Genomic DNA, 17,459 nt, shown 5'->3' with positions numbered 1-17,459 from the left:
GCTTTTGTTTGTTCTATGGGTGGCTCAGCAAAACAGGCCAATTAAATACCATTATTCCTTTCTATACAAACGTCTCAATGTTCTTTTAATTATACAAATACTTATTTTTTAAAAATTGAATTAGAGATCAGGTAAAAATCATAGATGCTTGTTCAGTGGTTCATCGCTGGGGGCTTTGGGGTTTTATGTTTTATAAAGAAGCACTGATTTTTTTTTTTCTTCTCCGTCTTCATCTTTTATTCTGCAGGGTTCTTCCTCAAAATCTTTACAACAGCATGTCAATAGTAGTCGTGTGAGAAGACTGTGGAAGCAGCTTCACACTGAAGGTGTGTATTGAAGGTGACTGTTGCTCATTTAGCAGATCATCATCACACAATAGTCATCTTAATTATCCAGTTAAAAGTTTTTTGCTCAGTCATTAAGAAAAAATTCCATGATTTGAGAACCATGATGGGCTCAAAATAATCACGTGGTTGAAATAAAAACTAGCGCCAAGTCAAACTGTTGTCAAATTCATATACAAAAACATTATTCTGAGGATAGAGACTACATACAAATCTGGTCAATGGAGACAATAAATAGAACAACATCACTTTTATTTCTTTTTTTATTACATGAACGTAAACCATACCACAGTTCAGAAAGTTCATTTTGTAATCACTGTTGAATCATTTAAATTACTAAAACACGTCTTAAATATCCGATTCCCATTCTAATATTCTCAAATATAGACTCATAAGGAGAGTAAAATGCACTTTTTAATTTTCCAAAGACATCAACAATGAAGGGAATATATATGTCCCACTTTTTCTTTCAAAAGAATTAATACTGGAGGCTTAATTAATAACTATGGATACAATGTTCAAGCCATTTCATTTAAACTGGAGTAAATGTGTTCATAACTTAAGTCACTCAAAATATACAAGATGCTTGTTTTTATTGCTGCAACATATTTTTGATGTAACACAATGCAAGTGGCTATAGATACAATGAATGACATTAATATTATGCCTAATAATAGCACATCACCTCTTAACAACCAGACAGAGATTATGGAGACACTTAGTTTTACTATCCTCTCTCCCCCCAACATAAAATCCCACAATCTCCATTGTTGAACAACAATCTTCTTCACCTAACCGTATAGGTACACCTTGGCAATATAATAAAACTGCATTGCTTTTTATGTTGAGACAATGCACTTTTAACATAAGTCAGTCAAACATTTTGTTTTATGACAGAACTTAAGTAATTACAGCTAAAACCTTTTAACCATGAGTGAATAAAATAGGTAAACGCATATTTGTCATTTTAACAGAAGCATTCATACTAAATTTGAGGCATTTTCACCTTACATTAAATTTAAGATTTCTTCCAATTAAAATTTTTGCCTGATGGATCTGAACATGAATTCTAATCACTTAGATAACTCTGAGCAATGCTTTCTCTTATGAAGATCTAGAATAGACGATCGGCTGAAACTCATCCCACATGAAGAGCACTTGTGCGGCTTCTTTTCAATATGACCTCTGGCATGAGATTTTAAGGCTGTTATCTGAGCGAAACTCTTTTCACAGAGTGAGCACTTGTACGGTTTCTCTCCATTATGAATTCTCTCATGTACTTTTAAGTCTCTCAATGTAGTGAAGGTCTTCCCACAGTCAAAGCACAAATGAGGTTTAACACCGGAATGAAAACGCTCATGCCCTGTTAAACCTTGTCGATCTGAAAACCTCTTTCCACAATAGGAACAAATGTGAGGCTTCACGCCAGCATGAACATTTAAATGTCTCTTCAAGTAAAATTCCACATTAAATGATTTATCACACACATCACATCTGAAAGACTTCTCCTTGTTGTGAATAAGCAGATGCTTTTTGAAGTGACTTTTGGATCTGAATTTCTTTTCACACTGTGTGCACTTGAACATATTTTCTTCGGCATGAGATTTCACGTGCAAATTGAAGTTTGCTTTATTGCCGAATTTCTTTCCACACTCAGAGCAGGTAAGAATTCCTTCTTCGGGGTGAGTTCTCATGTGCACATTCAAGCGTCCTATCAGAGTGAAAGTCTTTCCACACTGATTGCACGAGAACAGATTTTCTACAGTGTGGATTTTCATGTGATTCTTTAAGTTGTTTTTACGCATGAAAGTCGTTCCACATTCTGAGCAAGCAAAAGGCCATTTGAAACCAGATGTTGGAGCTTGCGTTTGTGTGAAACTCTTTTCAGTCTGCGAAATGGCAGCATTTCCATTTTCATACTGATGCGGTTTGTCTTCATTCACTTTCATCGAGTCTAAAATCAACATAAAATTCTCAAAATTAAAGAAAGCCAAATGAGAACAAACAGAAATATATGTGTGCTTGTGTTTAGCAAAACTATTGACTAGTATCTCAATCCAAGTTTTCATCTTATTGTTCCTCGGCAGTCGTTAAAGAGAATGAAGGAAAACACCAACCTGTTTGTTGCTCTGGATCTTCATCTCTCTTTCTGCAGGGTTCTTCCTCAAAAGCCATCTTTACAAAAGTCTGTCAGTAGTTTCTCCTGTGGGAAGATGTGAATATTCCCAAGCTTAAACTCTCATGAATGGCTGTGGGAGTGGCTTAAGGTGTGAACTGTGCTGCTGTTGGTCATTTAGCAGATGATCATCACACTTACAATTACCCGGCTTTAAGTGTTTTGATCAACGAGTCAATTAGAGACAATTCCATGATTTGAGTTTATCTTTATCTTCTACTGTCAAATTAAATATTTAAATAGTTCTTGCAGAATTTGCAAAATGTTAGTAATTTAAAAAAATAAAAGTTGGATCAAACATGTTTTTTTAGCTTAAAATATTCTAACCGAGGCCTTAGTGTGGTTTTTTTAAAGGTTTAGTTCACCCAAAGATTAAATTTTGTCATTAATTACTCACCCTCATGTCATTCCACACCCGTAAGATCTTCATTTGATACACAAATCAAGATATTTTTGATGAATGCATAGAAAGCAACGTAATTACAGTCATTCAAGGTCCAAAAAGGTATTAAAGACATAGTTTAAATAGTCAGCGTGACTACAGTGGTTCAACCTTAATGTTATGAAGCGACGAGAATACTGCACAAATACAAAAAATAATGACTTTATTCAACAAATTCTTCTGTCAGACTTGTGTGCAGTTAACGCAGTTCAGTGTTTCCGTGTCTACGTCTTCGGACGTAGATCCTGGAAGCGGTGCAACGAAAAGAGCGTAGGAAAATAACAGGGGAAAGATGAATTTTTTGAATAAAGTCATTATTTTTGTTTTGTTTTTGCACACTAAAAGTATTCTCGTCACTTCATAACATTAAGTTTGAACCATTGTAGTCACGTTAAATTTTAATGATGTCTTTAGTACCTTTCTGGGCCTTGAATGTGGTAATTTTTTAAATTGCTTTCTATTGAGGGTAGAAACTCTTGGAATTCATTAAAAATATCTTGAATGAAGATCTTACAGGTTTGGAGTGACATGAGGGTGAGTAATTAATGACAGAAATTTCATTTTTGGGTAAACTAATGCTTTAAGGCAACTGTTATTTTAGAACGTATCATCATCTTATTGCTTTGGCAATGCATGATGCTTGTCACGTGACACACCGCAGCCACAATAGTGTTGTACAACAGATGTATCACTTTCATTTAACTTTTCCCATTTTATTCAAAATATTCATAAACTTGTTACCTATATCATGAACTATCTGATATTTAGATTTTCAAATATGTGTAAGTGTATGCGTTTGTCATTTAAAAACATTTATACGGATCATGTTAGTTGATCTATAACGCATAATGGGCACTGCAATGGTAGTTTGCACTGCAATTCAGAGAATCGGATCTGTCAGATTTACATCATGTAAATTCATCCGCTTCTCCTGAAATACATGAAAGTAAGTGACAGGTAAAGTGGGAGAAGAACAGGGAAAACTATAAAACACGTCACCAATTTATAATCGCTCAGTGTGTATTTAACAAACGTTAAATATATATATATTTTATAGTACTTATGTGTATTTAAATGTCTGAATCCTAAAATAACATTATATGGTTGAAGACACTGAATAGTTATGATATATGACAAAGCATGTTTAACAAATTAAGATATTTGTGATAAAACAAAATTCATCCCCCATAGAAAGCAACATTACCACTATCAAGGAACAGAAAAGTAGCAAACACATTGTTAAAATAGTCAACGTGACTACAGTGGTTCAATGGAGCGACAAGAATACTTTTTGTGGTAATTACTTTGCTTTCTACGGGGGAAAAAACGCCTCTCAAATTTCATCAAAAATATCTTAATTTGTGTTCCAAAGATGAACTTCTTACAGGTTCTTACAGGTTTGGAACGAGATGAGGGTGAGTAATTAGCTACAAAAAATAATTTTGGGGTGAACTAACTCTTTAATGAGTAATAATGACTATCCAATGCTAAAACCTAGCGTAACTTCTGTCAGTGCACTTTTTTGATTACCAGCCCAAATGTTATCTGACAAAAAGCAACAACTGACTACTTAAGAATACATTTCATTAAACAGATCAAAAATATAAGTTAACAAATGGAAATAAATTTCCTCACCTGCAAAAACGAGACGTCAACCCCGCGGCGATTTTGATTCTGTAGCAACTCTGAAATGAATCCGGTCGGGAACACGGTCTTTTCTGGTTTTATCAGATTATTATTTATTTTAAATGAAAGCAACGGAATCACAACGGTTATAGCTCATAATTCATACGGCTTCGTAGCAAAGTAAGTATTAAACATAAATTAAACAAATGTCTTGCTACTGAAAAGCTGACTGGTCAGAACACGGTCTATCAGGGGTTTATTCCAGAAAGCGAGGTTAATTTACCGTCACATACCCTGAACTCTCGGTTGTTTAACCCAAACCTTACTTACTCGAGGTATGTTGGTTTCAAAAACCCGGGAGTAAGTTCAGCCAACAGAGCGACAAATGATTCACCATGGAAACAGAAAAAGCGCGCCATTCTGCTTCATTCTACTTCCTTCTTCTTCTTTTGTTTAATGGCGGTTTACATAGCCTACTTCACATACACACATCGTACACATCGCCACCTATTTGGTGGTGGTGAAATAATTTTTTAAATATTTTTATTTAATAAGTAATCTTTAGTCACTGAGATTAAGAATTATATTGTTTGTTTGATGGTAATTTTTTAATAAGATATCACATATGTATTTTATTACAGAAATTATAGCATAGAAAACGTCCTCTTAGATGACAGATGACAATAAAATAAATACATATGTTCATATGTTATGCTTTTAAATTTTGTTGTATATATATAGAAGCTGTAATTTTTAAATGTCTATTCAATTCAATATACAAACTCGATTCCAAAAAAGTTGGGACACTGTACAATTTGTGAAATAAAAACAGAATGCAATGATGTGGAAGTTTCAGATTTCAATATTTTATTCAGAATACAACAGAGATGACATATCAAATGTTTAAACTGAGAAAATGTATCATTTTAAGGAAACAATAAGTTGATTTTAAATTTCATGCATAAAACCACTTAAATAAAACTTAATTTCAGCATTTACAACATCAAGCTAATGGCAAAAAAAGTAAAATTGCAAAACTTTTTTTTTTTTTTTTATTGTAGAAGATCAGCTTGTAACTTCTGGCGCCTTTACTCTTTTTTCTTTTTTTTTTTTGTTAAATCAGGAATTGCATAAAATCAGCCTCCCACAGTTTACAAATAAATCTTAAGAGTCATGGTGAGTGAGCTCTTCTCTTCCTTGAGAACGGCCTGATGAAAACTTTCTGTGATTGATTGTGATTAAAACTTTACGTTCAACAATATTATTTTGACTCTCTAGCAGAATTTGACTGCCTATGACGTCATATGATGACAGTGTGGTGTGGCCAAATGAATTTAATATGTTTGTGTTCCCTTTTAATTTCAATTTTATTTATTTTATGTAATTATTGCATTCTTATGTGGATAAACATTTTTTGTTTAATGTCTTGAGAACATAATGACTTGTTTTGTATTTTTGAAATTTAATAAAAAAAATAAATATGAATAAAATAAATAGATAAATAAATAAATAAAAAGTTCTGTACTGTTTGCTTTTAGCAGCTTTAACCAGTCTTTTGCACACAACATCAGCTTTAAAATGTAAAGGGTCTTTGGCAATTGTCAGCAAATAATTTATTAATTAACTTAAATTAACATACTTTATTGCTGTCAAGATATATAGTATTTCTTGTAAAATGTTTGTTATATAAATTTGATTCATTAAAGTGGAGTATTCATTTCAGTTAAACTTTATTTTTACAATTTTCTTGCAGAGTGAATTTCGTTTAAGACTTGTTCTATGTGCAGTGCACTTACATAACAGCCTATCACACTTACTGTATATAACACAAAATATCTACAAAAATACTAATTAGACAAAAAAAAAAAAAAAAAAAAAAAAAAAAATATATATATATATATATATATATATATATATATATATATATATATATATATATATATATATATATATATATATATAATTTTTTTTTTTGGGGGGGAATTGAGGACGTTTTCATTATGGAGCATACTGAATGCATTTGTTTAATTTGCAATTGCAATTTTTGAAGAATAATTTTTACACATGAACATTTTTTATGTACTGTCAGATACTTGCACACCCTAAAGGGGGCGACATTTACATTAGCTGTTGAACAGACGTCCAATATAGCCTACAGTAGAATAATAAATCAGCTACACTGTTCCAAAAAACATCCTTAAGCCAGCAGTGACAACGACTGAAATGATCAACTTTCGTTCTTTTCATAGAGGAACATTACATCACATTGTTTCAATATAATTATAATTTAATTTTAATTGTATTATCATATTATTTTTTTCTATCCAATATTAGTCCCTGTCCTAATCATTTTTGCTGAGGTGAAGGGAACCAATCAGCGTTTAGTGTGGAGCTTCTACCTGAACAGGTAGCCTACATGATTACCTGTGAGGAACTCAGATGCTCAGGCGTGTGTGAGGACTAAAGACAGTCAGTCACCACAACAAGTTTCAGGAAAACACAGATTATGGAGACTACAGGGCTCTTATTTCTCTGTGTCACCTGCCTCAGTCTGTGTACAGCAGCGCGTGGCGGTAAAAAGGACATTTTCGCGAGAGTTGTGGATCTGGTGTCTCCAGGTGAAGAGTTCCTCACAGAAGATGCGCTTCTGTCGGTGTTTGAGCGGCTGGAGAACCGCGTCAACTGCTCCGCTGTGTCGTGTGGAAAGGTAAGACGAATGTGAGGAACCTTTGGGGGAATCGAGTAAATGACGATTAAAGGGATGTCAACATACAGTAAAAAAAATAAAATAAAATCGAATAATAATAATAATGTTACAAATACTGTTTGTTTACCATGATTTAAGATATAGTAATACAGTATAAAAACTGTATTAGCCTATTAACAAAAAGTATTTTGTATGATTTTTATTTTTTTTATTTTTTTATTTTTAAGTTTTGCTTTTGGCGTGTTCATAAAAAGACAAAGAATTTGATATTTCACTGACATACAGTCGTGAATGTCTGCAGGGATCTTTTTTCAAAACAAAATTGTGATTGTTTTTATATTTGGACCAAAGTTTTCAGAATATTATTAATAATTTAAAACAATATTATTACATTCAAAAGTATTAAAATATTTTTTTTTTCAAACTTCTTATACCAACATTACTTTTTCCAGAATTTCAGACATTTAATTACTTTTATTTTTTCAGTCTCCCGACAGTTACACCAATTAGAATTTTTTTTTTGCCAGAAAGAAAGAATATTGACACTATATAATCTGTGTTATAAATCTGTTTTGAACAAGAGACAAAGAAGCATCTCATGCAATATGTCAAGAACAGATCATATTTTACCCTAAAATGAAAACAGAAAATGAAGCCTATTCAAGGATAATTATGAGATTGCATTGTGACTTCATTTTCATGACGACTAAGCACATTTTATATGAGATCACATGAGTACCTTTGCATTTGTTAAAGGCAAAATTAAACTAATATAAGCTTTCTTATCTCTCTTCTCTCTCTCTGCTGTATTCAGTGTCTGTCTGTTGAAGGTCTTCAGCAGATGTTGAGTAACTCCAGCAGCTCACAGCAGCTCCAGATGGAGGATTTCTTCACGCTGGCTCCTGCGCTCTGTCTGTTCCTGAGCGATCCGATGGAGACCTGCAGAGCCGTACGGGAGGGACGCTGGGCCACAGAGACGCATCACTTCATCCAAAACATCTCAGACCTCAACGACACCAGCCGTCCTCCTCACGAGGGGATCCCAGAATATCAGGGTTTGGAGAAGCTGTTTGATGAGATGGAAAAACACTATCAGCCCGACACACATGAGGTCAGTAATGGATTTTCAGGTTTAAAATAAAAGTTGTAATCTTTCATTATCATGGTTTTGACACACATCTGTCATTTGTCTGCACATTTTAGTCTTGTCTCTCTCTGGACAACATCCTGGAAGAGAGCGGAGATCATCACGTAGAGCTGGATGCCGTGTTGGGAAGCGTCCTGTATCACGTCCTGCGTGGAGACTGTGTGAGATCTCATGTTCTTCCTGAGCAGCAGTACTTTCTGGATTACATCTTCAGCCATTTCGGCTCTGATAACCTCACGCTTCATGGTATGACTGATGATGTTACACTAACCTGACAATGAGTTTCATGTGGGAACATTTGATTTCATTGAAGTAAAAAAAATTATTTAAAATGGTTGAATCAAGCTGAATAAACAGAATCACACCAGTGAAAGTTATTTTTAAGAGCAGTGTTACTTTAGTATCATTAATATACTATTATAGTTTTTATTCATATTTCATACATTTTCCATGTTCATTTTCATTTAAGTTAAAGTTTTAGTAATTTTGTGTTTTTATCTTTTTTATTAGCTTTTTTTATTGTTTATAAAAATGTCTATATGGCTTTTATTCATTTTTATTTCAGTTTTACTTCAAACTAAACCAGTGATATTTTAGCATCATTGAGATACTATTATATTTTTATTACTAGTTTTGAAATAGATGTTGTTTATATTTTCCATTTTCATTTCAGTTAAAGTTTTAGTAATTTTGCTGTGTTTTTGTCTTTTTTTGTTGTTGTTTTTTTTAAATGTATGTATATAGTTTTTATGATTTTTTTATTTCAGTTTTAGTTATTTTAGTACATCAAGTTAAACTGAATAAAAAAAGGAGAAAGTTTGTCTTGGTAACTAGCTGAAATAAAATATAAAAAAATGTAAACATTTTATTTTATTTAAAGTAAAATGTCTTTTTTTCATGGTTTTAGTTCCAGTTATAATAAAAAACATGATTTATACTAAATGAAAATGAGAAATGTTGCCTTGGTTGAATTAAAAATAAGTTTAAGGTTTTTTATATTTATTTTATTTCAGTTAATGTTTATTTAATATCAAGTGAATCAAATTTTTTTTTTTTTTTCAAATTTTTTTATGGTTTTAGTTTTCTTTTTTGTTAACTATAATAATTCTGCTCAGGTCATATAGAAATGGTGTTTTTTCCACTTTTTACAGCAAATATATATAAAAATCATAAAAGGTTCTTTAGATCAGTGTTTAGGTTTCTGTGTTCTACATTTATGTTTTTGCATTTAGCAGATGCTTTTATTCAAAGCATTTTCTTCTGCATTCAAAGTATACGTTATGCATTCCCTGGGAATCAATCTCATAACACTGGCTATAGCAAAAACATTAATATGAACTTAAAAAGGTTCTCCTGATTGTAGTATAAGTATGTTTTAATACCTATTAATGTTCTTTAGATTTTCACTTCTATGCATATATTTACAATATTTGGTTTAAAGCTGAACATTTGTGCTCTATTTTAATATTTTAAACTTTGCCATTGTTACTCAGATTTTGAGGAGCTTCTGAAGACACTGAATCTGGGTGGAGCAGAAGATGATCACGATGATGCTCACCTTGATGCTGATCCTCATCAGGAGGAAAATCATCAGGAAGATCACCATAATAACAGCAGCTGGGATACGGTAAGACACAGCAGTGTTTGTGTGGGGCATCATGGGAAATCTTTACATGCTATAGGACTCTAATCATTTAGATTTTGATGAGGAGAGCAATTATTCAGCTGAGCAAGACATAATTTTGAGGCCCTTAACATGACATATTTACATGAATAATTGATGCTTTGCTCTCTTGGTGGATATTATGACATACAGTGCAATCTGAGTCCAAGTGCTCAATTTTTGTTAAAATTTTTTGAGTGAAAACTGAAAGAGACAACAGTTGAAATATTAAACCATGCATCTAAAATGCATATATAGATTTTTATTTTTTTATTTTTTTTTAAATCTCACGCCATCCCATCTAAATAGTCCTTTGACATCCATGCAACTAATAAATCAGGGAATAGTACACACTAATGCATGCATGCTTATCAGAAAAATTAAAGTAACTGAAGCCAAATATTAATATATTTGCATACAAAAATGTGCTTGTCTCAAATAGTTTCTGGTTGTTTTGTCTACAGATGTGTTTCAGCGCTGAAGACCTGTTGAGGATCTACCAGCTGAACTCTTCATCACTGACCAGAGATCAGTTCACTCAGCTCAGTCCTGCTCTGATTCAGCAGATCCTCAGCGGAGGCTGTTCTGAGATCAGTTTCACACACGTGACCCCTGATTCTCTGAGCACCGCTGAGAGTGAGTGACGTCTGTTTACACCATCAGATCAGCACTGAACTATTAGTCTGAGATGCATGGCATAGACAGGCTTATGACTATATCAATATAAAGTCCAGAAACATACTCATGTAGAAACAAAGTGCTCAAGTTTCCTTCAGCTGAATGTTTTATTATTGAGGGAGCTGCAATAAATATGTCAGTTTAACTAACTGTAGCAACTATAGCAATTTGCTCAGCAAGATGCTCTTTAAATAGTTTCTCCATGTCCTTTCTGACATAGTGGAACTGTTATCAATTATTAAAAAAAAAAAAGATGGGAGTGACAAACATCAATATAGTGCTTAAACCAATATGGGTTTTCCAATGGTTGACGCCATACCATTATATAAATAAGACATTTTAATGATCGCAAATATAATATTCGAAATTACAGAAATTAAGTGTAAAGTCAAAATATAATCAACATCTGAAAAGAGAAAAATGTGTGTTAAAATCTAGGCTTTCAATTGAATTTGAAACTAAACAAGATTAACTAAAAGACTTCTGTGCAAGGCTATAATGCCAGATATTTAAATATATATATATATATATATATATATATATATATATATATATATATATATATATATATATATATATATATATATATATATACATATATATATTAATCTGTGTGGACAATATTTATATTGGTCACTACTATGTACATATTTTATTTCAGAAAATACGCATTAAATTGATCAAAAAAGACAGTGAAGACATTTATAGTGTTACAAAAGATTCTATTTCAAATACATACTGAAAAAAGTCAAATTTTTTACAAGAATATGAAGCAGAACAACTTTTTTGATAATAATAATAACATTGATAATAATCAGAAATGTTTCTTGAGCATCATATCAGCATATCAGAATGATTTCTGAAGGATCATGTGACAGTGAAGACTGGTTTATCTTGGTTTAATGCTGAAAATTCAGCTTTAATCACAGGAATAAATTACGTTTTAACATATATTCAAATAGTAAAAAGTTATTTTAAAGTGTAAAATTTTTTTACTGTTTTTACTGTATTTTTGATTAAATAAATGCAGCTTTGATGAGCACAACACACACATTAAAAAATCTTACAAACCCCAAACTTTTAACAGTAGTGTCTAATGGCAACAACTTCAATGTGAAAAACGTATTAAAAATACTCTAAGTACAGCTTTTCTATTATATGTAAGTTTTAGTGATAGTGAATGTTTAGATGAGCTCTTACATTCAGTTCCTGTATCAGAAACATGACACTTTATACACAATGATACATGACAGGTTGCTGTTCTGGTTCTACTACAGTATTAATTCTTGTTGGCATCTTATTGTTTGCATCAGTCTCTTGACCACAAAAGAACAAGGAAACCAGAAATATTCCTGAACGCTGTGATCAATTATTTTAACTACTCTTCCTGGAGAAGTATGTTTACAAAAAACCGGTCACACCTGTGAATAACACAGACAGTGATCTCTTTATACAATCACTCAATGAGCCCTTTGTGCCCAGGATATGGATATGCCACCCTCGCTAACATCATCGTCTGTCTGATGGCCATGTTTGGGATCGTGGTGCTGCTGTTCTCCAGGTGCACGCAGGTGTTTCAGATGTGCATCCAGTTCTGCATCAGCCTCGCTGTCGGGTCCCTCACAGGCGACGCTCTTCTGCATTTGATTCCTTCGGTAGGCAGATTTAAAAATATCTGAATGGGATGGAGTTCGTTCATTGTTCTCATTGCTTTGTGACTGTAGTTTTTAGGTCTTCATGGTCATGAAGATGGACACAATCATGAGGAGGAGAACCTCGACTATCTTTACAAACTCCTAGTGGTCGTTGGTGGCATCTATGTCTTCTTTCTGATGGAAGCCATATTCTCCATCATCACTCGACACGGTCATCAGGACGGAGTGAGTGACTGAGTCTGCAGATAGAAGAAAAGCTTCTATATAGAAGCTTAAAGGGTTAGTTCACCCAAAAATGAAATGTCTGTCATTGATTACTCACCCTCATGTCGTTCCAAACCTGTAAGACCTTTGTTCACAAATTAAGATATTTTTGATGAAATCTGGGAGCTTTTTGAACCCCACCCCCCATAGACAGCAATGTCATAAGGCCCAGAAAAGTAGTAGACAGTTAAAATAGTCAACTTGACTGCAGTGGTTCAACCTTATGGTAAACCTAATGTTTTGTGCAGAATGTTTATTCAACAATGTCTTGTCTCCAACGCTGTTCATGTAGTAAACGCCGGCTCATTATTTTAATTTTATCTTAATTTGTTGAATAAAGTTGTTAGTTTGGGTTTTTTTTTTTTACACAAAAATAGTATTCTCGTCGCCTCATAACATTAAGGTCCACTGTAGCCATGTTGACTATTTTAACAATGTCTTTACTACCTTTCTGGGACTTGAAAGTGGTTATGCTGTCTATAGGGAGGTCAAAAATCTCTTGGATTTCATCAAAATATCTTAATTTGTGTTCCGAAGATGAACAAAGTTCTTATGGGTTTGAAACGACATGAGGGTGAGTAATAAATGACATAATTTTCATTTTTAGGTTAACTAACTCTTTAAAGGGTCAAGCACTTCATATATGGGTTCCAATCATGGGATCATTTTATGGATTTATTTTAATTTTTGTTCATTTTTAATTTTACTTAAATTTTATGGATTAAACAGCCTGTAAACATACTTTATCAGTAGAAAAAAATTGAAATAACCTGTTAAACATGAAAGTGTTATGCAATCATTTAAGACATTTCTCCTTATATAGAATCTTTTTGACAAAGATTCTCCTTATATAGACATTTCCCCTTATATAGAATCTTTTTGACAAAGATTCTTCTTATATAGACATTTCCCCTTATATAGAATCTTTTTGACAAAGATTCTCCTTATATAGACATTTCCCCTTATATAGAATCTTTTTGACAAAGATTCTCTTTATATAGACATTTCTCCTTATATAGAATCTTTTTGACAAAGATTCTCCTTATATAGACATTTCTCCTTATATAGAATCTTTTTGACATAAAGATTCTCCTTATATAGACATTTCTCCTTATATAGAATCTTTTTGACAAAGATTCTCCTTATATAGACATTTCTCCTTATATAGAATCTTTTTGACATAAAGATTCTCCTTATATAGACATTTCTCCTTATATAGAATCTTTTTGACATAAAGATTCTCCTTATTTAGACATTTCTCCTTATATAGAATCTTTTTGACAAAGATTCTCTTTATATAGACATTTATATAGAATGTTTTTGACAAAGATTCTCTTTATATAGACATTTCTCCTTATATAGAATCTTTTTGACATAAAGATTCTCCTTATATAGACATTTCTCCTTATATAGAATCTTTTTGACATAAAGATTCTCCTTATTTAGACATTTCTCCTTATATAGAATCTTTTTGACAAAGATTCTCCTTATATAGACATTTCTCCTTATATAGAATCTTTTTGACATAAAGATTCTCCTTATATAGACATTTCTCCTTATATAGAATCTTTTTGACATAAAGATTCTCCTTATTTAGACATTTCTCCTTATATAGAATCTTTTTGACAAAGATTCTCTTTATATAGACATTTATATAGAATGTTTTTGACAAAGATTCTCTTTATATAGACATTTCTCCTTATATAGAATCTTTTTGACATAAAGATTCTCCTTATATAGACATTTCTCCTTATATAGAATCTTTTTGACATAAAGATTCTCCTTATTTAGACATTTCTCCTTATATAGAATCTTTTTGACAAAGATTCTCTTTATATAGACATTTATATAGAATGTTTTTGACAAAGATTCTCTTTATATAGACATTTCTCCTTATATAGAATCTTTTTGACATAAAGATTCTCCTTATATAGACATTTCTCCTTATATAGAATCTTTTTGACAAAGATTCTCCTTATATAGACATTTCTCCTTATATAGAATCTTTTTGACATAAAGATTCTCCTTATATAGACATTTCTCCTTATATAGAATCTTTTTGACAAAGATTCTCCTTATATAGACATTTCTCCTTATATAGAATCTTTTTGACATAAAGATTCTCCTTATATAGACATTTCTCCTTATATAGAATCTTTTTGACAAAGATTCTCTTTATATAGACATTTATATAGAATGTTTTTGACATCTTTTTGACATTAAAATTGAATCTAGAACTCTAGGATTCTATATAGAACTCCAGTGCACACTGCAAATAATCCAATGGAGAAATGTTGTCTTATTTTCCAGTTAAAATGTGTAAAAACCCTTAAAGCAAGATAAATTCAGCATGATATTGAGAAGCAACATTGCAAGAGATATTAAGAATTGATGTTGTTTTAATAAGCGCACATTACCGTTCAAAGGACTGGATTTTAAAAAAAGAAATTAATACTTTTATTCAGCAAGAATGCATTAAATTGACTAAAAGTGACAGAAAAGACATTTAAAATGTTAAAAAAATACTTCTATTTCAAATAAATACTGTTATTTTGAACTTTTATTATCAAAGAATCATAAAAATGCACAGCGTAATCATAGTTTTCACAAAATATGAATAATTTTTACTGCACTGGTGTGTTTTTACCTGTTTTTAACTCATTTATACTTAGAGAGAAAAAAACTCAGCCAGTGAAGTTAAAATGCACTTATATTAAAGACTTGGTAAATTTATCTTGTTTTCAAGGATTTTTGACATTAAAGGCCCATTCACACCAAGGACGATAACTATAACAATATATTTTCTAAATGTAAAACAAAAGTGGAGTCCACACCACAACTATAACGATAACGACGCCAATCAGATTCCTTCTTGCTTTAAAGAGCTTGAGCATTTAAAGCGATAGACAACAAAACTGCAGCTCGCTTGTAATAATCAGAATGATCTCGTCCTTTGGTGTGGATGCCAATATAGTTATTGTAATAGTTATCTTTTATTTGTATTTTGTTTCTGTGTGCACTTGTATGACTGGAAAATGTTAGTTAGATGGCCGCCACATGAACTGACTTGCCTTAAATGATCTCTGTTGTGTTGTAGGAGTCTGACCCTCATCACTGTGATCACAGCAAAGTTCTGCAGATGTTCCAGAGCAGGAGACGCAACAACAACTCCTCCACCTCACAGGACGAGCTGGTGAGACGCTCCAATAAACAAGACTTTATTATGTTACAAAACACTACACAGACACTACAAGATGAACAGGACTCGTTTCCCTGAGGAGGTCAGGTGAAGTCATATTTCACAAACCCAGACAGTAATTGTTGAAAACATGAGGTCATTTTAGGGTTTACAGCTTGTATTACCATCTGAATCAGAAAGTGAGTTTTGGTTGTTTAATTAATGATGGATATTTGACTCATTTTCTAGATTAGCCTTAAAATTTGGGTATCAAAAGTTGATTTTTCTTATTCATTTTTTAAAAACTTTTTTTCACATAATATCTATAAAAATGACATAACATGTCTGATTTATTTTGACGATCAAACAGTTTATCAGTGCAGAAGTGTCCCAGTCTTCCTCTGTAATCCTCATTAATACTGTCGGGTTTCATTGATTTCAGGTGGACGAGCAAAACAACGGGAAGTCCTTCCTGGAGCCGTTCAGCAGCACACGGGGTCAGTTAATGCTGTCAGCGCTCGGTGCTAAACACGTCTGGACCTTTAATAATTACACCACAGTTAGAGTTAATCACATGTTTGTGTCACATTTAAGGGTTTAAACTGACCTGTTATTAAAGTGACCTTTACCCGCACCATCCTATGAGGTCACCTTTGATCACTGGAATAAATTACAACATATTTATATAGAAAACAGTTATTTTAAATTGTACTAATATTTCACAATATTACTGTTTTCACTGTATTTTTAATAACACAAATGCATCCTTGTTGAGCAGAAGAGACTTCAGTAGTGAACTGATCTTCCTCATGTCCCTCAGAGAAGCGTCTGCTGCCGTATATGATCACCATTGGTGACGGCATCCATAACTTCACCGACGGTCTGGCGATGGGCGCTGCGTTCTCCGTGTCGTGGCGCTCAGGATTGGCGACATCGCTGGCCGTCCTGTGCCATGAGCTTCCACACGAGTTAGGTGAGACGTCTCAGTAGTTTCATTTGAGATAACTTTAATCTAGCTGCAGAAAATACATTGAAAACAACTAAAAAATGAACGTTTGTGAGGAGAGACCATGTTGTGTGAATGTTGTTTAGTTACAGAAATGTGTAGTTTGAATGGTAAGGCTTTCTGCATACTCTTGAATTAACTCTTGCACATAATGTACAGTACAGTAACATTACTGGTTAATCAAGACAACAAAGAGAAAACAAAGGACACTTTCACTCTTCCTGGTGAGGATGAAGGAATGTCCCACATAAACATATTAATGACACACATGTCCTGGAATTGCAGTCAAACATGTTTTTCTGTTTTCCTGCACACATGTTTCCTTTCAGGATCATAAAATGAGATTTCTCATCGTTTATAGTCTTTATGCAACAAAAAAAATCATTTCAACCTGGTTAAATCAGCATAAACAGATGTAATGAAACTCTCAAAACTTGCCATGAAAAGATCATAAAAAAATAAAGGATCACATTTTGCATAAAGTAAATAAGCCTGTAGGCCTGTATTATTAATAATTACATTTAAATAGTGAAATTAATTGGTTACAATTTATATTTATTTTTATTATACATA

At 32.5% G+C, this 17,459-nt stretch overlaps 2 protein-coding genes across 2 annotated transcripts in view; one reads left to right on the top strand and one right to left on the bottom strand.

Annotated features, from left to right (window-relative positions):
* Positions 1–644: 644 nt before the first annotated feature.
* LOC137002225 (zinc finger protein OZF-like) lies at positions 645–5,013 on the bottom strand. The gene is made up of 4 exons (XM_067361749.1): positions 4,919–5,013; positions 4,598–4,680; positions 2,462–2,547; positions 645–2,298 (listed from the first exon to the last, which is right to left on the bottom strand). Exons 3-4 carry the CDS (start codon positions 2,517–2,519, stop codon positions 1,418–1,420), a joined length of 939 nt encoding a protein of 312 aa, XP_067217850.1. The 5' UTR covers positions 2,520–2,547; positions 4,598–4,680; positions 4,919–5,013; the 3' UTR covers positions 645–1,417.
* A 2,081-nt stretch (positions 5,014–7,094) lies between these two features.
* The window catches only part of LOC137002221 (zinc transporter ZIP4-like), an 11,516-nt gene continuing 1,151 nt past the window's right edge, over positions 7,095–17,459 (top strand). Inside the window, exons 1-10 of the mRNA XM_067361743.1 lie at positions 7,095–7,295; positions 8,110–8,406; positions 8,499–8,688; positions 9,256–9,268; positions 10,548–10,741; positions 12,266–12,438; positions 12,508–12,663; positions 15,800–15,895; positions 16,323–16,377; positions 16,701–16,853. Of these exons, the coding sequence (XP_067217844.1) occupies positions 7,095–7,295; positions 8,110–8,406; positions 8,499–8,688; positions 9,256–9,268; positions 10,548–10,741; positions 12,266–12,438; positions 12,508–12,663; positions 15,800–15,895; positions 16,323–16,377; positions 16,701–16,853 (1,528 nt within the window). The remainder of the gene's footprint in view (positions 7,296–8,109; positions 8,407–8,498; positions 8,689–9,255; positions 9,269–10,547; positions 10,742–12,265; positions 12,439–12,507; positions 12,664–15,799; positions 15,896–16,322; positions 16,378–16,700; positions 16,854–17,459) is intronic.

Source organism: Chanodichthys erythropterus, chromosome 15 (genome assembly GCF_024489055.1).
Source record: "Chanodichthys erythropterus isolate Z2021 chromosome 15, ASM2448905v1, whole genome shotgun sequence".
NCBI lineage: Eukaryota > Metazoa > Chordata > Actinopteri > Cypriniformes > Xenocyprididae > Chanodichthys > Chanodichthys erythropterus.
This window is presented reverse-complemented; position numbering and strand designations above follow the sequence as displayed.

Excerpts from the sequence above, each read along its gene's own strand:
- LOC137002225 (XM_067361749.1), bottom strand. The coding sequence starts at position 2,519 with ATGGCTTTTGAGGAAGAACCCTGCAGAAAGAGAGATGAAGATCCAGAG. Across the intron at positions 2,299-2,461 it reads AGATCCAGAGCAACAAACAG|ACTCGATGAAAGTGAATGAA; the intron begins GTTGGTGTTTTC and ends TGTTGATTTTAG.